A 26,805-nucleotide genomic window follows, 5' to 3' on the forward strand; every position below is an offset into this window, starting at 1 on the left:
TGACAACAGAAGCAAAGTTAATGAATAATTATTTTGAAGTATTGATTTTCAATACTAATCCCCAATAAAAGTTTGATCAAAGATAACATAAATTGAAACAACAATATATTTGTGGTAGACAGTGTGCAGTAACTGCAGAAGCAAATAAACTGAATGTCAACAAGTAGTACAAGTACAAGATGTAGTGAATGTATATGCATAATGAGAAGTAACAAATATATATATATATACTGTATAGAGATGTAAACAGGTGGTAAAACAGTAAGTAAAGTATACACAGGAAAAGTGACAATATAGGCCTACTATTAAAGTATTTACAACTGTCAAAATGTCCTTTTTTCCTTTTTATCCTAGTAGCAAAATATATTTTTAGTTGAAGTTTAACTCACATTGCCAGACCTACAAGCGCTGCAGAGGAGGGTCTGGCTAGTCCACAACATGCAGAGATTGGAGAAAACATCCTCTGGTGCACTTCTGTCAACCAATCACAATCGTGTGCAGCATGTACAGCGCCTCTGCAAAATTGCTTTTGGAAGAACTTGTTTTGGTGGAACATGAGCATGTTGTAGTTACACTACAAGTTGTAGTGTAATAAAAATAACACGTATAAAGCATACGTTGTAGTCTACAATGTATTTATTATCTGACGGAGACGATGAGATGCATTTGAAAGCTCCAGGAAAAAACCCCAAAATGGTTTACTTGTATTTTTTTAATTTATTTGCAAAAAACGTATTTGTTGTATTTTATTTTGAATGTAAAACACGTAGCTTCCGGTATTACTCGCTGTCTCTGCCAGCTTCCTCCCGTCCAGCCCGGAGAGTGAGTGGGATTTTTTTGCAGGATGGTACGGAAGGACTCATTCCTGATTGGCTCCCCCTGACATTCTTACCCACTCCTCTTGCATAAACATAACCTCCCTTTTGCCTAAACTTAACCAACCCAACCAGGGCAGGTACCGGGTATTAGCCCTTATGGGATGACTTCCCTAATTAATATTCATGAGTCTTCCCTACCGTCCTGCAAAAACAAAAAATGTGTGCCTGGAGAAGCTGTCAGGGAGTGTCAAAGACGCACAACTCCACTAGATTTTTTTTTTACCCAGCATCCCCACCTTTAAAATATGAAAAAAATATACGCTCTTTATTATCCACATAATCTGAATAGGCCACTCTGCATATTGATTATAGCCTATGACTTTTGTTACATACAGTAGGCCTATTTGTGGGTTATTAGCCTATATTTTCACGCTAATACTTTAGTAATTTTACTTTAATTTTTTTGAACAGTTTACTCATTACAGAGTGTTTGTACATAATAAAAAGGTCTGAGTACTTCTTCAACCACTTAAATATGGTTATTGTATGATATCAAGGGTAAAAGATGATAACTGTAGGCCTATTATAATATAATATAACAATATTTATTCACAGCCGGTGGTGTATGTAAACAATCTCATTTCTACCAGAAAATACAAATACAAATGTTAATAAATGATAAAATATGTTCGATAGCCAGTGTCAACAATTTTACTTTACGTCCTGACTTTCTGAATCTCATATTTTTAATTTTAAAAGTCATGACTTATTTTTGATTTCTAAATTAGTAGGTCAAAAATGTCTAAAATCTCACAATATCTAATAATGTTGATTTTTAATAATGTCAGTCATTATGAAAATATTGACATTGATCGGTTGTAAACTCAAAGACAATATCAGTCAATCAAAATAATAAGTTTGACTTGTTATCTGAAACTTTGTCATCAGCATTTGATTGTTTATGTTTTAATTCATTATTTTCCTGGCCTGAATGGGCTTCACACCTATTTATTATGCACTTTTGAGTCATGCTTTCGCTCTCTCCTCTCTCTCTCCCTCTCGTCTCTCCCTCCGCTCTCTCTCTCTCTTCTCTCGTCTCTCTCTCTCTCTCTCTCTCTTCTCTCTCTCTCTCGTCGCCTCTCTCATCTCATCTCTCTCTCTCTCGCTCTTCTCTTCCCCTCTTCTCTCGCTCTCTCGCTCTCTCCTCTCTCCTCGTCTCTCTCTCTCTCTCTCTCTCTCTGTCTCTCTCAGTTCTCTCTCCCCTCTCTCTCTCAGTCTCTCTCTCAGTCTCTCTCAGTCCTCTCTGTCTCCTCTCGTCTCTCTCTCTCTCTCTCTCTCTTTTCTCAGTCTCTCTCGCTCGTCCCTCTCTCTCTCTCTCTCAGTCTCTCTCTCCTCTCGTCTCTCTCTTCTCTCTCTCTCTCTCTCTCTCCTCTCTCCCTCTCAGTATTTCCCCTCGTCGTCTCCGTCCCTTCGTTCGTCTCTATCCTTCTCTCCCTCCTCTCTCTCCTCAGGTCTCTCAGTCTCTGCATCTCCTCCTCTCTCTCTCTCTCTCTCTCTACTTACCACAGGTATAAAACAACCGTTCTTGTTCAGTCTCATATTTGTCCAATTGTGTGGCAGCTTTATTATTACATAGCTCACCTTATATTGATTGGCCCTAAGGAGCTGAATGATATCTGAGTCCAGGCTGGAAAGAAGAGCCCAATTTCAAAAGGTCTCATGGGAATATTAGGGAGGACGGTTCATAGTCTCCTTTCCTCTCCCTCTCTCCCTCTCTCTTCCTCTCGGCTCTCTCTCCGCACGCAGTCGCATCTGGAATCGGTGCGAACTAATATTTATATGTTATATATCTGTCTAATATTTATGTATCTTACGTTAAAAACTGTGTTGGGATTTTTGTTGTTTTTGTGAAAAAATGACTTTTCGTTGCTGCTGAAAGATCCACGGAGGGGTTAAAAGTTTTTCTGTGTACTCAGTGGAGGACATCTGGAGCTGAAATACTTGGAAAATATTTGGGAATGTTGCACCTTTAACACAAAGGAAAACTACTTTTTTTCCCCCTGCAGAAATTATAAGCTACCAAGAAGAGACAGGATACCTCAGGAGACCCGGAGCACTCCACGCCGTCCCTGCAGGAACGGTATGGGACTATTGAAGTGATTTTCCTCGGGGCGGAGGGGGTTTGGCGGACTGTGATTTTCCCACGTAGAGCAGAGCTGATCTGGGGGCAGAGGGGAGCTAAATGCGGCTGACTGGCGACCCTGCACCGGGAACCATGAACAGCAGCAGCGGGTCTGGCAACTTTCTGCTGGTCCCCATACCGGAGTATCCCCTGCTGGACTGTTTGCCCAACAAGACGGTGAAGATTGTGGTGCTGGGGGCGAGCAACGTCGGGAAAACCGGTATGGATGACTGGAAGAATCAGGGCAGGGAAAATGCAAAATGATGCTGTATGAGGGAAGCTTGTTCATGGCCAAACTGAATTTCACATTTGCATTTAGGGATTAAAAGAAGGGGGGGGGGGAATGCAGGGTGACTGGGATTTGATGCATTTCAATAATAAGTGATAATAACCACATATTTAAACCAGTCATCATGCAGCTTGTTATTATATGACTTTGTGATATAATTTGTTTAATAGAGGAAGATATCGAGGGGAAGTAGGATTTGTAATAAATAACCAGATCTGTACAACAGAGGGCAATGTTTTGCAATATATATAGCCTTTATTGCACTTTTTATGTTTTATTAATTTGTTCGCTTCGTTATAATCAGTGATGAAAAGGTATAACAATGTTAAAAAAAACTCACTCCATTATAATTAAAAGTCCTGCATGCATAGTAGCCTACAAAACAATTTGGCCTTCTTAAAGTATCACTTGAATGCAGAACAACACCTTCCAGAGTGTTGTTGAGTGTGACAGAATGTATTAATTATTATATTTTGGATTATCATTAATAATGTGTGGGCTGTACTGCTTCTTTTCTACTATTACATACAATTTACAATAGATCTGCAGCATGCACAGTGTTTTAAATGATACGTTTTGGCTGTTCAATCTTAACCAAAAATTGTACTGGAATAAAAACTACAATATTTCCAACTGAATGACATGAAACAGAAATACTCAAGTAAACTACAAGTACCTCGAGGAGACTACGGTATACTTTAATAAATGTAATAAGTTACTTCCCACCACTAAATATAACCAATAAAAAGCTCCTATTGAAATTAAGATCTAGGGCCTACATCTTAAAGGGACCCTGCCACACAAAAACACATTTTTACTTGCATTTCTGTGTCAAGTCCATATGTGTTTGTGTTATGTTGAGAATGTGAAAATAAACATCTACCTCCTCTGTCAGCTCTAGCCACTGAAAAAAAATCAGGAGAAATCAGCCCAATTAAAACAGCTGGTCAGTCTGACGTCATGTTGCCTGAGCTCATCACTATTCATGAGCTCTTCCAGTTGCGCTGGGTAAAAGATGCAGATAGGCAGGCTTTCATTGGCTAGCTGTTAGCCAATCAGGGTCAAGCAGCTTAGCTCACTGAATATTAATGAGAACTGGCACAAATCGAGTTGAGTCTTCCCGCAGGCTTTCTGTACCACGCTAGAATGGCTTGAAACAAGGTAACATGGCATTTATCCCACAAAAAATGTCCCAGAGTCCATTGCAGAACTTCAGACATTATCACAAAGTAATAAAATACGTGTGGCAGGACACCTTTAATCTCCTCCTTTGCCTAGATTTCAGGCAAACAAAGTGCAGTACACAGGTAATGTTAGCCTATGCTAGCAGCTAGCACGCTAAAGAGTTAGTTCAAAGTCCCACAATAACACAAACGAAGTAACCAATGGAGGCAGCAGTAGACCAGCAGCTCCCATGTTCTGGGAGGTAAAATGTGTATTTTTGTCAAAGGAGACTGGTGGCTTTGAATAGAGCAGAGATAACGTTTTCAGTTCTGCGTCTTAAAGGGCTGTCTAGCGGCAGATCTGTGAAAATATTCTAAATATAGCGTACACTTAAATCTCATTACCATAGTTGAAAACAAGTATATCTCACTTCATTGTGAAAATATAAGTAATGAAAGTTATACTCAAGTTTTACGGTCTGTTCACTCATGAAATGGGGCACTACTCAGCCAAACAGATTATTGTGCAAATTTCTTTGAGTTATCATTTAACTCTAATGGGAAACTAGAGCTTCTACTGAAATGAAACTGGCCTCACAAAAGTTTGAATCAGAGTTAGAAAAACCTGGTCCAGGATCCCCCAAAAAACAAGAGATAGATGAGACAATCATTTACCACTACACACAGATGAAGTAGCAGGGATTGCAACATCAGATTGCGAGTATTGGTTAATCATTTTCTTACTTCAGACTTTGGGCCTGTTTGTTGGCTCATCTCTCTGCAACAAAAAATCCCAAAAAATGATGTCACAGAAAAAATGAAATTCCTGTAACATCTGCAAACGCTTACGTGTTCTATTGGTCAGTAGGTTGCAGCCGGTTAGTGTGGTTTTCCAATACTTCTTTTTTATTTTAAGTACAATAATTTTGAGATGAAACAACCAACAGATTTTACTATGTGTAGTACAGGTTTAAAACACTGCCATATATAATCTTGAGTTATATGGTGTCTTCCCTTTGTCATTTCACTCCTTAATTTAATTTTCTGTCTCCCTGATTCTGAGTTTTCTTGTTTCTTTTCAGCTCTGATTGTCAGGTTTCTGACCAAGAGGTTTATCGGGGATTATGAAGCAAACACTGGTGAGTTTCTACCCATCTTGTGTGGAATAACATGGGAAATATTTGTCAAAGTAAGCAGCAGAAATAAATGTCCTCCGCTCTAGAACCCCCCCCCCACACACACACTATTGATTCATCCATCCATCCATTCATCCTGTCTCTTTCATTGTCCCCAGGAGCCCTCTACTCCAGAAAGGTCACACTGGATGGGGAGGAAGTGTCACTTCAGATCCAGGATACTCCCTGCGTCGCTCTGCAGGTAACTGACGGAGGTCGAGAGACAGCAGCCATGTTTCATTTCTGCTTTACAAATATAACATCTGGATGGAAACCGAAAAATGGTCATGAAGATTTGTTGTGCTTGAACGGTGCATTAATGATGACAGGAAACAGCTTTTTTTTTTGAAGGTGCCTTTTTTCCCTACGCCCCTTTCACATGTGCAGTCTATCCCTGGAATGGTCAGGAACACTTCCTGCGTGGGGTCATGTGTGAATGGGAGCGGGACGATTTTCCCGGGAAATCGAACCTCCCTTTTCCCCACCTCAAGCCCAGAAAATTTTTTAGGAAATAAAGTGCCTTCCAACTTGAAGAGAAAAATTTTTAAAATACAAAGCTAAAAATTCTGAAACCCTTCTTTTCTTTTTTTGACAACGTGTTTGGTGCTGAGCGACTGCTCATACATCATTTAACAGTCAAAACAGTCATTTAACTGAGGTTGTCGGACCAAAATGTTCTATCCCTAACAAGGTGTTGTCCTCGGGGTGTGTTGCTATTTAACAACTGCACAACGAGGTAATGACAGAGAAGAAGAAGAGCCTGGTTGGTGGAGGGTCATGGTGATAACTTCCTTGTAAGTAGACGGTTGTGGTTTGAGTTAATGAGGTCAGAAATAAGTCTGGCTAGGAAACAATATAGCTCACTACTGAATCTCAACGCTGGGAAATGGCAAGTCAACAACAGGCGTTTGGAATACCTTAGTGATTTAATAAATAAACCTACAATTTTTGCTAACTTTGTGTGGTGTGCACTCTCTGACTGTGCAAGTTAGACAATGCTTGGTTTCAAATAATGTGTTTTTTTAGCATATAAGAATCTTTTTCTCTCTCTCACTCGATCTCGAGTGTTTTGTCTGCATGCACACGATATATTTATAGGTGTGATTTTTCATATTTGTAGGTCGATAAAGGCTGATATATCCTTACACATATATTCATTTACATGAACAGTAGCCCACTTATCGCTCCAGCTACTAAAACTTCAGAGCAAAATCAATTCCTTTCAAGGGAATCATCAGCTTTGCGTCAAACTCAATTTAGTGAATTTTGATACCCTAATCCACCGCTTTGATCGATAGCAAACCTCCTACGCTATGTCCAGCAGCTTGCAGTCAGTGTACTCTTTACTCAGTTGGCTTGTTCCCAGCTGGATAATGTGTTGGCAGTTACCTCGTAACCTCGTAAGTAATTCTCTAACTAGCTTTGTTTGTAGTCACTATGTCACCAAACCTTTTGCACCATCCATGTTTGCTTCATCCACCTCCAACATCTGCCACCACAGCTGTCTTTACTCCTACTCACTGACTCACTTGTGGATAAAGCTCTGGCAAAAAAGTCCAAACAAAACAATATCTTCAAGATGTTTTCCCCATTTAAATGTAGTATAGTCCCATTTTTAGTAATTGGTTGGCACTATATCATAAACCAAGCATACGTTTTGCATTTACAGTGGAATTTGAAATATTTGCATGTCTATTTGATAAGTCAATTTGAAAAATTTGAGGTATCCATCCATCTGAAAGTTGAACTCATCAAAGGCATTAAAAAAAAACCTGCTTTTATCTTAAAAGCAATTTCAGGAATGCGTTTGAAGTGAGAGGAAGTGACCTTAGGAGCATCTCCTCGAGTATAATGAGCGCAAAGTGCAACACAACTCACCCCGCTCCACACTGGCAGTCTGTTTACAAAAGCTGGCCTCAGAGCCGCTCATTTCCTCCCTCCAACGGAGGAAGATAACGGAGGGTGAGGAAGTCCCTCGTGGCAGGCTAGAGGATGATGGTGACCGGCTTCCAGAGATTAGACAGGAATAATTGGTGTGTGCAGAGCAGAGAGGTTGAGAAGTTACTGAGCTTCTGGAAGATTGTTAAAAGCTGCAAGAGGATTGTTTTTTTAAATTTCAAAACAGAGTGTCTAGAAGGAATCCTAAACAGCACAGTGTCCCGAGAAAACTGAACTCATCTTCGACTTTTCATTACAGAAAACATGTTTTGCTTCGTAGTTATGAGTTAAAGGAACTGCCAAAGTTTAACTGTTCCTGACAACTGGGTGGTCTGGTGGGTCTGGAGTCGTAAATTCAATCTCTGAACCAGCTGGTGTGCGTCCATAAACAGACATTTGTCTTGGCAATGGGGCTGTTCAGTACAATCACCTCCTGCATACTCACTTTCAGGGAAATGGAGTTGTGTGAGGAACACATTATCCATAGCGTATAAGTTATAGTAGATGGTGGTCGGCACGCCCCCGGTTTGGAGAAGCAGGCAGGAGTACCAACACGGAAGCTAAGAAATATACTGCTGTAGACGGGGGCAACAGCTAAACATATTTCATATTATTATTACCGCTTTACCTTGCTGCCAGACAGCCCTTTACGACGGGGAACTGAAGCTGTTATCTCTGCTCTCTTCGAAGCCACCAGAGTCTTTGACACAAACAGTAATTTTACGGAGTTGTCGTCTGCTGTTTGATTGGATAGTTTGTTTGCAATATTGGTTGACTATGCAAAATAACAACAAGTACCGAGTTCTGCGAGGTAAAATTACTGTTTTTGTCAAAAGAGTCTGGTGGTTGAGAGCCTAGATGGACATAACGGCTTCAGAGTTACTGTCTGACGGCAAGGTAAAGCGGTAGAAAAACTCTAAATACAATGCACACTTTAGCTGATATAGATTTTTTTAGGTGGCTAAAATATGTCGAGGTGCCACCCCCATCCACAGCAGTACATTGCTTAGCTACACCTGCCGGCTTCTCCAACCTGGGGAGCGTGCCGACCGCCATCTGCTGTAGCTTATACACTGACTATGGAGAAGGACCTCATACAACCACACTTAAAAATATCTGAACTATCCCTTTAAGCTGCTCAGGATGATGGTTTTAAATTATTCTGGATAGTTGTGGACACTTCAGCATTCTTTTTTTTCCTCAAGTTTATGCAACTAAAACGACTTGGTTGAAGCTGGAAAGTCATTACAGGTTATTTTAAACCAGTTCAACAAATGATGGATGGGTTTCTACAGAGTACAGTCTCCACAGTGTCTTGCAGCTGCTTTAACTCTGAGGAATGAGTCCCCGTTCTCAACAATGCTAAGAATTCAAAGCTTAGTATTCACTTGTATTTAAAACTATTACTATAGTTGACAGACAATTGAATTGTTGTGAATATCATTTTTTTCAGGATGATGCTGAAGGCCTGTACTGCCAGGAGCAGATCAACAGGTCAGACTTATTTCTCTTAAATATGAATTAAACTAAGAAAGTAACATCCCGCAATAACTGTCCAATAACTTCTCTTTCAGGTCGATCTACTGGGCAGATGGTTACGTGCTGGTTTTCTCCATCACGGACCACAACAGCTACCGCACCATCCAGCCGCTGTACCAACACGTCAGACGCATACACCCCTCTGGAAATATACCTGTTATACTGGTCAGTGGGACAGGGAAACCCGAAATACAAAAAAATGTTTTGATCTGTTGGAAAAAAAAGTGGTTTCGTTTGACTGTTTAGATAGTTTTGATTTATTGCTGACAGACAAAGGGTTATTTTAAATGTCAAATGGCTTCCGTGTTCAGCCAAAGTCTTGGACTCCCGTCTAGAACGGATACAAACAGTCACCTACTGACCCTAATCCCCATTACCTCATTTATCCTGTAATCTGTAATCTGCTGCAGGTTGGCAACAAGAGCGACCTGCTCAGAGCCAGACAAGTGTCGGCAGACGAAGGCGAGACGTTAGCAGCTTCACTAGGTGATAGGTCTATCTTTTTCTTCTCCTGTTCTTTTGTTGTGTAATTCTGCTCTTTTTCTCTTTTTTCTGCACCCTATTCTTTCTTTCTCAATCTTTTGCCATTTCTCTGCTTGTTTTCTCCAATACCATACATCCTTTTTTTAACATATCATATTTAAAATGGAGTGTCACATATACAAATAAAACTTTTAAGTACAGTTCAAAGTCATTCAAAAAACGGACTTTCCCACAGTAGCTTACTCACGCACACACACAAACACACACATCTCTATCTCTTTATGTAAACTATATCCTGCCTGCTGCCTAATGTATGAGGAATGTTGAGTGTTATCTAAGAGATAAACTGCCTCTGCTCACAGGAGGAGTTTACTTTGAGGCCTCGGCCAGAGAGAACCACGAGGGAGTCCACTCCACCTTCCTACATCTCTGTCAGGAGGTGGGACTTTTTTGTCTTATTGGCTTATTGATTGGTCTTTTTAACCTGCCAGTTACGGATGAGGAAACACAGTTGTAGTTCTGTTTTTGTCTGCAGAACACGTTTTGTTTTGAATTATGATGACAGATTATTTCCCACTAATGCCCACACCCAAAAAAAACTTTTTGGTCAAAAAGAGGTAAACCAGCCCATACTGGTCTGTTATATTCATATATATATATATTTGTTTTCTTGGGGGAGCAACACGAGTGTTTTGCTCAGAAGCTGATTGCATTTGAGTAATTTTTTCATTTTCTGCTATTCGAGAGAGCAGATTCTCAAATCTATTAAATCTTTTTGTGTATATTTTATTAAGTTGGGTTGCATGAGGTACTTTTCCATGGTCAGTGTATTACATAGAGTAGATGACGGTCGGCAAGCCCTCATATTTAAAAAGCAGACAGGAGTCTTCATACGTCACACAGAAGCTGCTGCTGTGGAAGAGGCCTTCTTTGACAAAAACAGTGATTTTACCTTTACAGAACACAGGAGTTGCTGGTCTGCCATCTTAATCAAAGTGTGTCTCGCGGCTGGTAATCAATTAGAATAAGAGTAAAAATAGAAATAAATACATATACAAGGACAAGTCTAAACAAGTAAGTGTTAGGTTGTTCAGACAAAGTATAGTTGCCGAGTGTGGAGTTATTTCAGAGTCACTGTGGTCTCTGTGTTCCAGGTGATCCGGGTGCTGGGAGGAGGGAACGGGGAGAAACGAAGAGGAGGCCTCCACCTGGCCAGACCTAAGTCGCCCAACATGCAGGAGCTGAAGAGGAGGTTCAGGCAGGTCCTCTCCTCCAAAGTCAAGTCATCCACGACTCTGTAATGGACTGTGCAGGGAAAGATAAGACCTAACATGGAAGTGAAAGGTGGTGTTCCTTCTTTGATGGAAGGATGAAGAAAAATGGAAGAGGCCTTGATGTCAAAGACTTAAGTTTGGAAACTGAAGCTGTTAATGGCAGTGATAAAGTTGGTGGTCGTCAGATGGATGAAGCCAAAGACTGAATAGAGCTTTCTGCAAACTCAGCTCTTATCTGTGTTTTGGAAGGAGCTCATGGTCAACATGACCTCTTCCCAGCATGCTGCTCAATGTGAACATGTCACAGACTGCTAACCAAACACAGGGTGTTGTGTCCGAAACGTGGCGTGGTTACCACGGATAGCGAATGTGTGTCACTGACACGGTTCACTGTGTGTGAACCAATTCATGCCTCAGTTTTCTTGAGGCTGAAAAATCGCTAACAGAATTATTAAATACCGGCAAGACAGTTTTATGGAAGAAAATGTTTTTAATGTCTGGTCATTTTACCCCCTACTTGTTACAATTTCCTATATTTTGGTTTTAATTGAGATTTGTTTGCAACTAAATGATGCTCAAAAGCTTTTCATTTGGTTTAAGGTGAGAACAATGCCCCATTTCAACTTTCCTCAAGAAATAAATGAAATGCAAGTCTCTGTTCTCTTGTTGCAGACTTATTAAGAAAGTGGTCAGAGGCAAAACAGGAAATGACCCCAAAAGCATTCAAGTTTTGAACTGGGACAAATGCTGACATTTGACAGTCGGAAGGAAAGGCAAGGCAAGTTTCTTTAAATAGAACATTTCAGCAACGACACAATTCAAAGCACTTTTACATAAGACATTTAAAGCCCATTTAAAAACAATTAAAAACAGTCATGAAAGAGAATAGCAAATGCTAAAATAGAATAAGACACATAAGATTAAAGAATAACGTGCCATGTAAAAAAATGAATAATTATTGATTTTAAAGCCAAGCATAACACAGCAAAGTGAGGACAAACTGCTGATACATATGGAAGTTGATAGCCGCCAAAAAATAAAATGCAGCCAATTAATCAAAATTAAATGTTATTTTCTATTTGTGCACAATGTATCGCAACATAAAACATTTTAATTTGCAATTTACATTTTAACATTTGAAAATACAGAATTAATGCCAAAATTGAGTGTACTGGCAATGTAAGGAGCATTACTTTGCCAAAATGTTTCTAAAAATGAAAAAACATCCTACAGGCAGATATAATGCAGCCTAAACTTGAAAATGGAATTTATCTGCCGCATTTAAAGGTGCTGTCGGTAGGATTGTGAAGTTTCAGGATTTAGCCAAAGACTTTGAACATCGACAACTTCTCAGTCACTCCCCCGCTTTCTGCTTAAGCCCAAACGGTCTCCTAAGTCCCTCCCCCCGGCCCGGATTGGTGAATCTGAACATGGAAATTCGCACAACAGGCTGTAGGTGGTGCCAGAGGAGCCTTTTTTTTAAATTTTAATTACATGACTCATGTAGTACTACTCGAATATGGGGTCAGTTTCAGCAAAAATGACAGAAAGTTTGTAAGTTTTACTTACTGCGTCTTTAAGTTCAAATTAAGGCCATTTAGATAATTTCTCATGAAACTGAATGTAAATATCATATTACATCAAAGTGATTCAGTGACCCTCATTCATGGGTACGTTGAAAACAGGAACAGACTTTTTAGTATGGCCTGCACACTTTCAAAATTGAAATTGAAAATTGGATTTCATTTAAATTATGTTTTCCAACTTGCAAACACCAAAATGAGAATGATTTATAATGTAAATATATTTGCAGCCATAGACTTCCATGTTCAGCTACTTATTCATGTTTATTGAGTTCATGTTTCGCTAAAGTTAGAGGAGCTGTAGTTAGATTTGTTCAAAACCCCCAAATTCATCACCAAAATCTTCAAAACACAACATACTTTTGTCTCTGCTCTCATTTACGAGCCCTAGATTTCCTGTTGTATTTACAACGTAAACTTTTCCACTATAGCTCAGCCGAAAGAATCCAAACCAGGTGTGAAAGTACCTTTATTGGCCTGAGCCTGATATGAGGAGTATTGCATTTCTATTGTTTTTTTTAAGAACGGTGTTAGAGTTCTGTAGAGTTAATGTTGTTCTAGTCTCACCCTGCCAGACCCTCCTCCAAAGCACCCTGAAGGAGATGGGAGGAAAACCTGCTCTGGTTTAATGGCATTTCTTTAAACCAATCAGAATCGTCTCTGCACGGAGCCGCTGCAAAATATTCCTGCGAGAGAAAACTCAAAACCGGACAGATAGTTTAGCTAGCTGTCTCAATTTACCCAGCAGAGATATGAGGAGCAGTTAACCATTGTACTAATTAATCCACCAAATTTAAAACTTCAACACAAAGAAAGTGGAAGGAAAAGGAAAATACATGCATCCGATGGATTTTCTTGCAGCACCGGAGCAATCCCGGAAGTGGAACGCAAAGGAAACAGACTAATGTTGCTCCAGAAACCTTTTCTCCCAACAAGAAAAAAATCCTGGCCAAGTCACAGCTTCTTGGGACCGAGAGATGTTAAGCTTGCAGGAAAGAATTTACTAGTTGTTAGTTTAAAAAAAAAAAACTGTGGATGCATTTGATAAAGTACAGTGTGTGCTATTTGTAAAGATTTGGGAATTGGTTCAAGAAAAGAATGTAAAATGAAGTTGAGAAGTGTGTGTGTGTGTGTGTGTGTGTGTGTGTGTGTGTGTGTGTGTGTGTGTGTGTATGTGTGTGTGTTTTCTGCTGTTCTCATGACCCCTTCCTCTCAACAACACACACACAATTCCCAGTTAAGACAAAATTCCTCAGCATTTGGAATTTCTTTCTAGGTCACCGAACTGTCACTCTAAACCCATTTTACACACACAAATGCACACTTAAAAAAAATTGTCTGCTGACCCCAACTCGGGACCTTTTTTGCCCTTTGACCTTTAAAAAACAGCAGGAGTCCGGAAAAAGGTTGAGATAAAGCCAGTCATCTGATTTGCTGAGACAAAAATCCAGAAGTGACATTTGATGAATGCCAAGACAGAAATTTTCTGTGTGAAAAATGGGTATTTTTTTTTCTTAGCTGCAGCTACTTCCAGTCCAATGTCCTTGTGTTTTCTTTTGAAACCACAACGTTACTTCCCACACACACTCTTAAAGACCTCCTTCCTGTGTGCCACTGGATCAAGTGTTCTTGCATTCTCCAATGAATAAATAAGGATTTCCTCCCATTTTCTCCTTATACAGGTCAGCAATGGACTTTATTGGATGGATGAAGAATTAATGTGACATTAATGAGGCCAGATTTAGAAAATGGATGCTCCACTAAGTGTTCCCTTTTTCGGTAAGGAGACAAAGAGCCAAAATGCACTTCTGGGTTCAGTTTCAAAAGTAAGTCAAATTAAAATTGACATCATCACTAGTTCTGCAGCATAATCCTGCAAAGAGCAGTCATGCAGTCTAGACACGGCACAATGCAGAGGTGCACAAAAGGCCCAAAACTTTAAATCTTGAGATAGAAATGCAAGTTTGGTCTGTAAATCCTCATCAGGGCAAATGCTTGAGAAAAGGAGAATGTCAGAGCGTATAATGGCATCAAATCGTCTACATCTTATCAACAGCAAACCACCCTAAGCCACCAAACACAAACATGTGGTAGTGACCACTATGGGAAAGCACTTCATCCAGAATAGTAGCGTGGAGGACATGAACCAGCTGTGCATGCATGTGTGTACATGCATGTGTAGAAATGGCTTATTCTGTTATCTGTAGCAGGGGGCAGGAAGTTACCGTCCCGTTGAGACCCTTTCCAGAGAAAAGAGAGAGAGAGAGAGAGAGAGAGAGAGAGAGACAGAGAGAGAGATGATAAATATAAAAAAGAGAATAAATCATAATGCCACCTGTCTACATATTATAGGGTTGACAGAAACTGGGGCGAGTGTTTTATAGAGACAGAAAATGAGACAGAAAAACATAGCTAAGGGATTATTACTTGTGTGTTTGTCCAGGGTTAAAAAAAAAATCAACATGTCCGCTTTCAGCCCAAGAAGAGATACTAAATGAACAGCTCCCCCGACACGATAATACAGTCAGTTGTGTGTGGTTGCTAAATGTCGCTATAAAAGGCCAACAATTCCCCTTCCTCTGCTTGCCGTTCTCATGCCTCAGTTCCATGTTATTGACTGTGTTGTCGCTGTGGCTTATTTGGCAAGTTTGATGTCTGTTGTAGTGTGACGTTTTCAAGAATTACTGTAAAATGTTGTTATTAACTTTAAAACATAAATGATCTTGGTCTTTTGAATCATTGCAAAAACCATGGATGTCACGTAGAATTTAGTATGCCATTGTATATACTGACTTTGTCTCAGCACCCATCTCTCTGACTCACTTCTTGCTTGCCTGCTTGAACTCCAACTTTAATCTTTGTTCCTTCCATTTCTGGAAAAAATGTCTGCCAGTATAGAGTCAATGCATGAACAATATCTGAGCTCTGTTGTCTCTATTTCTGGCTCAAAAGCTCCCAGTGGGCAACCCTTTTAGCCTCCCATTTCCCCTCTCCCTCCCTGCTCACCCTATTTCCTCACTCCTCTCCTCGTACAGCGTATCTTGAGACTAGACAGGAAATTCAAACCAAGAATATAACAGACCAACAGTGTCTTTCCTATACACAGCGTCTCCACATACCTTCTCCATACCTTGTTTAAAGGAGTTTGATTTTAAAAATGTAGTCCTTTTCCAAGTCTTTATATCTTGATCAATAGTTTATTTTCAACCTTCAACCTCTCTCCACTCCCCATCCTTCATCTTGGCTTAAATCACGCTTCTAAAATAAGCCAGCGGTTTGTTTTTTAAATGCTTAGATTAATCACCACAAATTATGTGTTGTTGTAACTCACTGGAGCGCTTTTGAGATAAGAAACTGATTTTTATTTTATTTTTATTTTTTTAATGCAACTTGGAAGCTTCAAGAGGGCCATTAAGACATGGACCACTTAAATCTCGGTAATATTTCCATATTGTAGATCATAAAACTTACTTTATCTTGAGCAATTGAGCAACAGATAATGTTTTTTTCTCTTCAACACAGCCAGCCAACAGTGTGTTTTAGATACCTGTTTCATGTACTGTATATACAGTATGTCAGCGCTTTGCCTATGATTTTTCCATAATAGAAAATGTTTTAGTGCAGCTCCATGGGAGGAGTGAGATTAGAGCAAGTTTTAGGGATCCTTCTAGTTGCCATAACAAAAAGAAAACAGCAGACGCAGCATCACTGTGTGCTAATCAGCCACTTAAGCTAGCTGCCTCCAGCTTTCAGGAAGAAGGTTTAACAAACTGCGTCTACCCAGAGAATGTCTAACAAGGGAAGAACGTCCACTCTCTGGAAAACTCCTGTCTCCTGAACTGGTTGCAGTTCTACTCTGGTTCCATATGAGGGCGCTCACAGGGAAGTGCAGAATGAATGGAGGTCTATGGAGCTATACCTCTCAAAATCCACTTTTCTCAAGATATTATTTTAAGTCTAGTAATTTGAATGTTGCATTCAAAAAGGGAGGCAAAGAAAATACACACTGCTGGGTGTTTTTTTAAAAGTCTTTTAAAATGCTACATGACTGATAGACTGGGAAGAAAAACAACATCCCTCAAATAGTAAGGCTAGTATCTGGAAATGAAAACGCATCTACAGTTGGGGCCTTAATGTCATCGTTAACTCCCTGCGAAGTGATACAGCTTCTTCATCAACGGGGTCGTCGACAAAAAGAAATGCCATGTTTTGAGACATAAAACATTTCATCGTCTGCCTAACACGGTAAATAAACCAACACTGTTTGTTATTCATGCAGAAAACAAACAGAAAACCCAGAGCTTCCCTCATCTCAGGGTTAACAAACTCAGAGTTATGACTAACCCTGCTTTCTGACATGGACCCCAGGTTCAGCTTCATAAGTCAAAAGAAACATCCACATCCAGAAAATGAAAGCGAAATACAGAATTTGTGTGTTTTCCAAAAGAAACACAATAATTAAGTTAACTCTTATGATAGTCTGGGAGTTTACAACTTTAGCTTTTCCTGAGAAGTGACTAGCTAGAAACGTCAAAACACTTTTATATCTTTCTGTCTCTCCAAGATAAACAGGCAGAAAGGAGTTGGAGAATGAGTCACGCTTCCTGTTTTATCAACATTACAAACACGTCCTACTAGAATAAGTACAAAACTGACAACGGAAGTAGTTTTTCCTTGACTTGGATTGTGTTGCAGAGTCATGTTGTGTTCAATTTATGGAAATTTGAAGTGTATGTGGTGGTTTCTGGGTGGCAGGGTCAGTTTCTTTAGTCCTTTCATTCCTGTCACTCCGCCTTTCTGCATTTCTGACTTTTCATCGTCCATCCTTTGAAGCGTGGTCGAATTACACACAGACATCAGATAAGGAAGGTTTTAAGACAGACTGTGGGGGAGCCGGCAAAAGAAAAACACTGAATAGATATTTCAACACAAGCCAATGTGGAATTGACTGCAATTAAATACAGTAGCCTACTGTACATGTACTATAAAAGAAGTGGATCGTGTCCTGGACTGGAACTTGTATCAGATGTTTGTAAATTAAAAACTGGCCTAAAGCAGATTACGCACCACCAAATTAAAACGGGTTGCCCTACACAGACTAGTTGTTGCGAAGAGATTAGGAAATGTTCACTCTAACTGAACCAACTGACAAAACAAGAGGTAAAATGGAATATGGCTGACCAAACGTTTGACCGAAATGTTTTTCAAACCTAAATGTATTGATATTTTTGGTCACTTGGGAACACAAATTTGACATATTAGTTACACCCAGCAGACAGCAACAACAGCATTCATTCATTCTTGTTTCTGTCCACCCAAAGACCGTAAACCCAATATTCCCTCTCCTTTTAGCCCCGTTTTAGTTTCTGCCGACTCCTGAGAAACAAATATCTGACTCATCAGCTGCTAAATGCGGCTCTATGTTCACTAGCTAGTCGCTAAATTTGTCTTTCCACAAACTTTTGCCCACGCAGCTACGCTTTCAACAAAAAAATAATTTATCGAGCTTTACAGGGGTTGGTGTGTTACTTGAGAGAGAGAGACAGGTTAGCTTCCAGTCTTTATGCTAAGCTAAACGCCCTCTTCCTTCAGTTTCATACTATACAGACAAAAAAAGCAGTACTAATCTTCTAAACTGTTTTAAAGAAAACAACTAAGCGTATAAAATGTTGAACTACTCCATTCAGTCTTAATTTATCATGTGACCATGAAGACAACCATGTATTCTGAAGGTTAGCTGATGCTAATGACTTTAGAAATATTAGTAATGTTGGTTTATTGATGGTCCCGGCAATGTGATTAAGAGAATGTCGTTCTGTAATGGCTCAGTGAGGAAACACAAAGGGACTTTTGCACAAAAAAAGATTAACTAAGAAGTTAGCCTCTCAATTTGACTAACTTTACAGCCGAGGGCTCACATTATCTTCAGCTAAACGATTGTCTCTGCATGGACAACGGGCCGTGGACTCCCTAACATGGGTCAAATCCTTTGTCATTCAATTTAAAACCCAGTGATACATTTTTTTGTCATCTGGTTTGGGGGACTTCCAATATGGCCGCCAGAGAGAGCAGTGTGTTCAGCTGCTGTTGCCACAGATGGAATGTGAAAACAGGTTTTGTCCTGTTGGGCTCGTCGAGCCCCCCCACACCGCGGTGCCGGTCAGTCTTGAGAATGAGGGGACCCTCCGTCAGTGACCGCTAAGTGGCCGTTTCATAAAGATGGGTGCCATTCAGAAAAGAAGGCTAGCGATCAATTCAAAGAGTTGCTTATGGCAGAGACTGTCAACACCTGGCTATAAGGAGACCCTTTGGACATGTACAGTAACCCGGGGCTGAACTCCTGCTGTGGAAATGAACTCTGTGATAGACAGAAAAATCACTGAAGCCTCCTTTGATGCAGCAGTCAAACATACCAATAATTTTATACGTACTTTTTTTTTTCATTAAATACATTTTAAAAGCTATAGTTTTACAACTGATATCACTTGGGACAGTCTCGGACTTTACAAAGCTCCCGCAGGAGACACACAAAAAAGAAGCTTTATACAACTTGAAAACAACTACAAAACAGACTGACAAGTAAATTCAGCCCTTCCTCCCACCCCCCCCCCCCCCCCCCCCCCCCCCACACACACACACACACCACACACAACTCAATTTCCTCTTGAGCTTTTAGCTTCATCTTGCAGCCCTCATCAGCAATTTATTTTTTCATATCGTAACAAACCATATCCGAGACAAATGCTGAGACTTTGTGGGAGACATTTTTTTTGCTATCATTTTGCCCCATTTTGTTTTTAAATAACTGAAACTTCAAACAAATGATTAAAGTTTTAAAGGGTGTTGAAGCAGTAAAGACCCTCTGACTACTTCAATGCAGCATGAAGGGAGTCAGAGGTTTCATCTGGCAGGTCAGGACTTCACATCTGGAATGATTTGTCTTAGTTTTGACACAATGTTGGTAGTGTCAAGTTACAACTTTATTTTCCCAAAAAATGATCCAGTTCCCTTTCACCTAGTTTCACTTCGCCAGACCTTCCTCCACAGCGCTGCAGGGGAGGGTCTGGCTAGGCCACACAGTATTCTGGGATGGGAGAGAAAACCTGCTCTGGTTTATTGGCCTTTCTTTAAACCAATCACAACTGTCATGGGTGCCGCTAAACGCTGCCCTGAGCCCTGGTGCGGCTGCAAAATATCCTCGGTGGAACACGCGTACATTCAATGGATGTTGAAGTCGGGCAACAGCAAACTCCGATTGGACAGTTGTTCTAGCTAGCTGTCTGGATTTACCCTGCAGAGATCTGAGGACCAGGTAACCATAGTCCTCAGAAATCCACCGGAGGTTTGAATTCCAACACAAAAGGAAGCGTTAGAGAGCCGGTCGAAAATAAGGTCATACGACTGATTTTCTGGCACTAATGAGGCAATCCCGGAAGTGGAAGGTCAAGGATAAAGACTACCTTTGGCCTTACCTCTAGTAATATAAAAACCCAACAACTGATCCGGATCTTCTATTAACCTAGTTCCGTTTTTGACATTGGATTTTACAACATGTATGAATCAAGGCAACCGAACAAACCCCAAAGGAGAGGGTGAGCTGAGATGTTTTCCCTGCAGAAAAGGTGCAGTTTGTCCTTTTTCTCCCTGAAGTTGTAGATCAGATCATTTTCCACTGATCCACCTGCAGAACTGTAATCATTTCCTTAAACTAAACAGTGATAAAACCGAACTCCTCCTCGTAGCCACCAAGTCCACCCTATCCAAAATCAATAGTTTCTCTCTACCAATCGACAACTCCTTGGTCTCCCCTTCCCCTCAGGTCAAGAGTCTGGGCGTCATCCTCGATTCCTCCCTCTCCTTTCAGTCACACATAAATAATATCTGCCGGTCTGCATACTTCCACCTACGCAACATAAACCGCCTCCGTCCGTCCCTTACCACTCACACTGCCTCCATCCTTATCCACAGCCTCGTCACCTCCCGCCTTGACTACTGTAACTCTCTCCTTTTTGGCCTTCCTCAAAAATCCCTCCATAAACTTCAACTTCTTCAGAACTCAGCAGCTCGTGTCATCACCAGAACCCCCTCATTTCATCATATAACCCCGGTTCTTCAGCAGCTCCATTGGCTCCCGGTTCAATTCAGAATACAATTTAAAATCCTTCTCCATACTTTCAAAGCCATCCATAACCTTGCCCCTCCATATCTATCAGAACTCCTACACATTGCCGTCCCCTCCCGCTCCCTCAGATCTTCCTCCTCCCTCCACCTCACTGTCCCCCATGCTCGACTCATCACCGTGGGGACCAGAGCCTTCAGCCGCTCTGCTCCCCAGCTCTGGAACTCACTCCCACCCGACCTCCGCAACATCAACTCTCTCCCTCTGTTCAAAACTAGACTAAAAACCCATCTGTTCCAGCTCGCTTATCTGTAAATACACTGTTCCTGTTTTGTTTTGTTTGTTTGTTTTGTTTGTTTTGTTTTTTGTTTTATCTGTTTTGTTATTACTACTTACACTTTTATGTTCCCTATATCTGTCTTTTATTCTCTGTAAAGCGTCCTTGAGTGTTAGAAAGGCGCTGTTAAATAAAATGTATTATTATTATTATTATTATTATTTTGAAATCCACATCCAAACTCCGATAAAAAAAAAAAGCTTGTTCAAAGCAGACAAAGACTGAACAAACAGAAATAGACACTTTCCCGACTTGCTGCATTTGGCGTCTCAGGTTTGGGTCGATCCATCGCTGCTGTAAAGAGACCAAACAAATCTGTTTCGGTCATGTGAAGAAAAGACATTTTACCATAAAAAAAAAGGAAGTGCCTAAAACTTCAAGTTTATCTAAAAAGCTGAAGAAATTAACAAATTAACCCTACTGAATCATGTTTCTGTGCTCTTACTTATTACAAAGCTGTAAAAAGAAAAGTTTAAAGACACTACAGCATAAAATGTGAATGCATGACACCCATAATGAAAAGGCTGACAGTATTGGTGTTTCATATTTATACAGTAATATTTTTTTATTTTGTATAATCCTTTTTCTTACACCTAACTGATGGACACCAATCCTCAATGCTAAAAACAATGTGAACCACAACCACAGCAAAGGTTTCTCCCCCTCCACATGAGACATCCAAGAATTAGTGAATTAATTCAAACTTTCCAAGCTGCAGTGATGCGTTTCTGCCACTGCAGGGAGCAGCTGTTCAACTTGCTGATGAAGAGGAAGTTGGGACTCTTATTTTCCCAACGCTGTGTCAGCAGTATTAGGCAGTTTCTCCTCACTGAGCCAGTAAGGAGTTACTTTACACTTTAGGATGATTGTTGTGTGAATACAGCCCACCATTGCAGAAAATGAACTGTGAACCTGCAGTCCAGATAATCATGTGACATCGTGTTAATCTGGAATATAAACATTGCCTCAGTGTAACTGCAAATAAAGTCAACTATATCAAAAGGCACATTGTGGAGTTAATATTCTGTTCGTTTGTTTTTCTAATTACTAGTAAACACTAACAACCTTGTGTATTCAAAACTATCCTCCACTCAATGTTGCAGATGTTTAAGGTCTCATAGTATGCTTTTTATGTAGATGAGGTTTTAGGGTGATCTGTTTAGTAATTAAACTGTTACACTGTGGTTGAATTGTCTTTTTAATGAGCGAACCAACCATTTTATTTGTTAACCTCTTGTCCAGTCCAATCAAATCTATACATGCAATATTCATATCACAACAGCCCCACATTCACACATCACCTTGCAGGTCTTCAGTCATGTAAGGACCCAACCAGGAGACAAGCGGACGGAGTTATCTCGTCTGTGGATCTTCTCAGCAACAGGCAGCCAGTGCAAATCTAGGCGTGTCAAAAATTTGTTTTTCCATATCCTCTGCGAGAACTGTGTCCCATTATTCCAAGTTTTGTTTTTCAAGCCACTTACAAATCAAAACAGGAAGAAATATGCAAACATTGCTGAGTTAGGCCTAAATTACACAGATCTGTGATGTTGAAAACATTTCACCTTATGTGACTGTCGACACGTACTAAGGCCTTTACGTTGGAACAGAATAAAGTTGGCGAGAGTTAAACATGTTACACCTTAGCGAGGAACAAACCCTCAAGCTCACATTACCTGTCAGTCTCTTGGCTTAGTACATTGATGCAAACACTTCATTTGTCCCATGGTGCACTGGAAACAGTTCAACCCGTGAGACAGTAAGGAAGGACAAACAAAAAGGCTTAATATATTTTCCTAGTGTGTTTTAAAACATCATTCATTAACAATGATCCAAACAGGAACATCAAAACAGCAATGAAGTAAATCAACATCTAGGATACACACATCATGGTTGGGGAAGAAGAAAGTTCCCAAAGGGAGGAAGTCTGTAGATATTTAGCCTGTCATGGTGTGATTGATTGCACCTGAAGGGGACGGTTCCCATGCAGGTGTGTTTGATTTAACCTCCCTGCTTCAGGCGCAGTCAGGTGGCCTCTCTGTTTGGGGAACTCATATTGTATATGATGGAGTAATATGTTCAGGGATGATACAGTTAAAGTGTACACATCAATAGAGAAGCGTCTCTATCTTCTGAGTGTCAGTTCATTACATCAGCGTGATCCAGCATAAAATCACTGTTTTTAAGTAATTGTATTTTTTCTCAGAAATCAATGTCAGTAGGTATTGGGTGATATAGAATTTGTATAGTTAACAATTGCAGCATATTGTAATGAATACAAGTAAACTGCAGCAGCTTGTACAGTTTTTTTTAATTCAATATAAGACTTTTTTTTAGATTGTTTTAGTACCACACAAAATGTAATTTAATACCTTTTAATGATCAATTCAATTCAATTGATAGTGTTAAATCATAACATAAGTTTGTATATAAATCTTATGTATATATATTTTATATTATATATCTTAGGTCTAAAACCACACTATAATGTACAGAAACGCAACGATTCCCTGCCTTGCTCAAGAGAAGGTAAACTGGCATCTCTCCAGCTACCAGTCCACACTCGGTACTTCGGTCCGTATGGGGACATGAACCAGTGACCCTCCTAGTTCCCAACCCGACTCCCTACGGACTGAGCTACTGCCTCCCAGGTTTCGGACCAATCTAGAAACCTATTTTAAATAGAGTCCAGTTAGAGAGACTGGAGGTAAATGACAAAAAGTTAAAGGTATTTCAACCAACCCAAAAGATTTAGGGCTTTTGAGGAAACATGTCAAGGCCGGAGCCCCAGAAGCCATCCCCTCACTCCGGCCCTGACTCTATGCAGTAGTTGTGTGTATTTATAAATGTGTCATATTGAATACAGTAAGTATGAATGTGTTGAAACGTGAGTCGGAGCATCATGTCTCTTTGTGCGTTGTCCTACAGCCGTCCCAGTTGGGTCTCATGCAGTTCATGGTGCAGATTGAGCTACAGCCTGCAGGAGGAGACAAAGACTTTCAATATGGATCAATCATAAAGCTCTGTTTTAATGGGACATTTTGCAATATGTGTTGTGTTATGTCGATAATGTGACAGTTACATTTTAGATGTATAAACCTCCAGGAGTCAACCCCAGAACACGTTAACTTCCCAAACCAAACAATTAATTCATCCAATTATATTTTATTATATTTTGGGGTATTTTCCCTTTATTACATAGGGAGAAAGTTGTGCAAGGGGGATGACACACATTAAAGGGCCCTAGACTGGATTTGAACCCGGGTTGCTGCCAGACTAATCTATGCACTCATAGCGAAACGTTTTTTTGAAGTGCGCGTGGGTGCGTGAGATAAACGTTTACTAATTAGACATGATAAGCTGCTTCTGATTTCTTCTCTTAACTTTTGTTTATTCGCCTATACGCAAAAGTTATAGCATTGACAAACATAACAATAGAGATCGATAGGCAGGTGACTGCGTGTAGAATGACTTCCCTGTTGTCTGGAGCCAGATGGGAAGCTTTGAACACTTTGACTAAAGATAAACTAGGTAAATAAGTAAAGTTTGTTTAAAAAGGACTTGTTACAGTCATAAAGCGCTTCACATGCCAAATACAGAAATTAATTCAAACAAATCTGGTAAAAAGCACAAAAAAAATCACAATAAGGGGAAGTTCCCCTGTTGCGCACTTTATATAACTCAGCACTTTCTGTTTCTCTCTCTGTACGGAAACTACGCAGTTTATGTCCTGACCCTCCAAACTAATATCGATTAAAAAATAGTTCAATAAAAAACATTGTGTAAATATTTGGCTCGATTTGTTCGAATCGATTTCCTAATCTGCGAGTTAATAAATGTGTTCTTCGTCGGTCTAAAAATCACCAAGTAAGTGTCCCACAGTTGATAAATAAAAACAATAAAAGCCCAAACTGTAAATCATAAAGTAAGTTTTATTGTTAGGTTACTTACGAGTTTGAAGAAGAGCACGAGCTGTTTATGTCTCTTGAGTTTTCAGATGATCGGACTGTGTGTACACAACAGGAAGATAGACAACGAATACCTGCATGAAGCCGTCTGCGTGCAGGAATCTAAGTCAGCTCGATCACCTCGTGACAATAACATGGAGGGGGGGGGGCTGTCTCTTTAACTCTGAACCGGCTGATTGCGGATCACTTTCCCTTCCTTCATCTTTTTCTTCACATCTTGAAATCCTCTCTTTACTGTCATCCACTGTTGCATCTCTCCATCTGAATAAAATGGCACGTGCCTATATTGTGGATCAATGTTGTTTGAATGGTGTAAGAGATCATTGTAGATTACAAATGGGACATTACGATGATGGAAGCATTTATTGTGTAATCCTCATGTTGTCCTCGAGTCAAATTGACCCGTTTTCCTATATCAATGTTCTTTTTAATTCCCCAAAATAACATGATTGATTCCTCACAACGCTCTTTGGCAAGTACAAACCTCTACTTTTATTAATTTTGGGGCGTCTTATTCAATTTTACAGCATTTGAAAAACAAATTGAAGTGTTTTTGAAATAGTATTGAGTAAAAGTTGACATATTCCAGTCTGTGATTACCCCTCAACATACGTTCTTTTAATTTTAGTCTAATTAATTCCTAATTTCTCCTTTTCTAACTCAAACATTAGGCATAATTTCGTTTAAATCAGGTTTATTGTCCATGAATTCCAAAAATAAAACAACTGTGAAACTAAAGTTAATAAGTTAGTGTTGCGTAGGTTGAAAACATCCAAAAAAGTGACAAACATTGAAAAAAAGTGTCAGAAGTGTTGAAAAAAGGGCCAAAAACGTAAGAAAAAGTTAAAAACATTGAAAAAAAATGTCAAAAAAAAGTGTTGATTTTCAATTTTGTCGGGAAGACAACTCAAGGGTTACCCGTCATGTTGAACTAGTTATTTGTGATTACTAACACAGTGTGGACACAGAGTGTAAATTGTAATTTCCCCATTGGGGATCAATAAAACGATCACAATTAAATTAAATTAAATAAAAAGTATAGTGTAACATATTTCGGCTATTTCCACCATATAGGGCACATCAGGGCCTGACAGGAGCCAGTACTCCACAGTACTGAGTACTGGCACTTCTGACTTTTTGTCCACATGGGTACCCTTACTTCTAATTGTTATTAACAGCGTTAATCATAGGCCAGTCTATATCCACGTCGTTCCACATCCGCGATTGATCCGATTTCACTCTTTCTTGGGTCTCAGGTACCTTCTGCTTTCTTTGTGTTGGGATTTTAACCTCCGGTGGATTTCTGAGGACTATGGTTACCTGGTCCTCAGGTCTCTGCAGGGTAAATCCAGACAGCTAGCTAGACTATCTGTCCAATCGGAGTTTTACGAATAAAACTTTTGGAAAGCAAGTTCCTTCCCGAGGCTATTTTGCAGAGACACCGTTGCTCCGTCTGGAGATGATGGTGGTTGGTTTAAATTGAAGTGCCAATAAACCAGAGCACGTTGCTGCGTGGACTAGCCGGACCCTGTTCCACAGCGCTGTGGAGGAAGTGTTTGCCAAGTGAAACTAATAATAGGATAATATTTACACCAAAAACAGGTTATGTATCTTGATCTATCGGGAAAAAACAAGCCATTCTATGTCAAATCAGACGCTGAGCACCCCGGTGTACTTGTTCATGGATGGGACAACAACGTTCTCAAGTCTAATGACTGATGATTAATGATGATTAATCCTGTTGTGTTTTTTTTAACCTGTGATATGAAGTGGAATGTCTTGACAACTATTACAGACATTAATGTTCCCTACAAGATGAATCACAACAACTTGACCGGATCTACTTGTACTTGTCTCTTGACTGGACTGAAAACACACCAGCAGCCCAGAGTAATGTGAAGTGTTGACTCATTTATTAACCGTTATTACTGGCATCA

The 26,805-nt window shown here is 40.0% G+C and overlaps 1 protein-coding gene and 1 long non-coding RNA gene across 4 annotated transcripts; one reads left to right on the forward strand and one right to left on the reverse strand.

The window, feature by feature from the left end:
• Window positions 1–2,405: 2,405 nt before the first annotated feature.
• Window positions 2,406–21,623, forward strand: rasl11a (RAS-like, family 11, member A). 3 transcript variants are annotated; one of them, XM_032499453.1, is made up of 9 exons: window positions 2,406–2,639; window positions 2,885–3,220; window positions 5,535–5,591; window positions 5,747–5,829; window positions 9,019–9,059; window positions 9,140–9,269; window positions 9,515–9,590; window positions 9,950–10,026; window positions 10,742–11,520. In XM_032499453.1, exons 2-9 carry the CDS (start codon window positions 3,061–3,063, stop codon window positions 10,886–10,888), a joined length of 771 nt encoding a protein of 256 aa, XP_032355344.1. In that variant the 5' UTR covers window positions 2,406–2,639; window positions 2,885–3,060; the 3' UTR covers window positions 10,889–11,520. The 3 variants fall into 3 exon arrangements, 2 of the variants coding, with proteins under 2 accessions (XP_032355344.1, XP_032355343.1); XR_004326782.1 differs by adding an exon at window positions 21,613–21,623 and having other exon boundaries at window positions 2,472–3,220; window positions 10,742–11,035; XM_032499452.1 differs by having other exon boundaries at window positions 2,472–3,220.
• Window positions 21,474–25,199, reverse strand: LOC116669530 (uncharacterized). The gene is made up of 2 exons (XR_004326784.1): window positions 24,852–25,199; window positions 21,474–23,877 (listed from the first exon to the last, which is right to left on the reverse strand). It is a non-coding gene; the product is annotated as an uncharacterized LOC116669530 (long non-coding RNA).
• Between the last annotated feature and the right edge of the window lie 1,606 nt (window positions 25,200–26,805).

Source organism: Etheostoma spectabile, chromosome 19 (assembly GCF_008692095.1).
Source record: "Etheostoma spectabile isolate EspeVRDwgs_2016 chromosome 19, UIUC_Espe_1.0, whole genome shotgun sequence".
NCBI lineage: Eukaryota > Metazoa > Chordata > Actinopteri > Perciformes > Percidae > Etheostoma > Etheostoma spectabile.

What these genes read in the sequence shown, in the direction of transcription:
- rasl11a (XM_032499453.1), top strand. Translation starts at nt 3,061, where the DNA reads ATGCGGCTGACTGGCGACCCTGCACCGGGAACCATGAACAGCAGCAGC. An exon ending in CTCCCTGCGTCGCTCTGCAG is followed by an intron (nt 5,830 to 9,018) that starts GTAACTGACGGA and finishes CATTTTTTTCAG; the next exon opens with GATGATGCTGAAGGCCTGTA. An exon ending in GACGTTAGCAGCTTCACTAG is followed by an intron (nt 9,591 to 9,949) that starts GTGATAGGTCTA and finishes CTCTGCTCACAG; the next exon opens with GAGGAGTTTACTTTGAGGCC.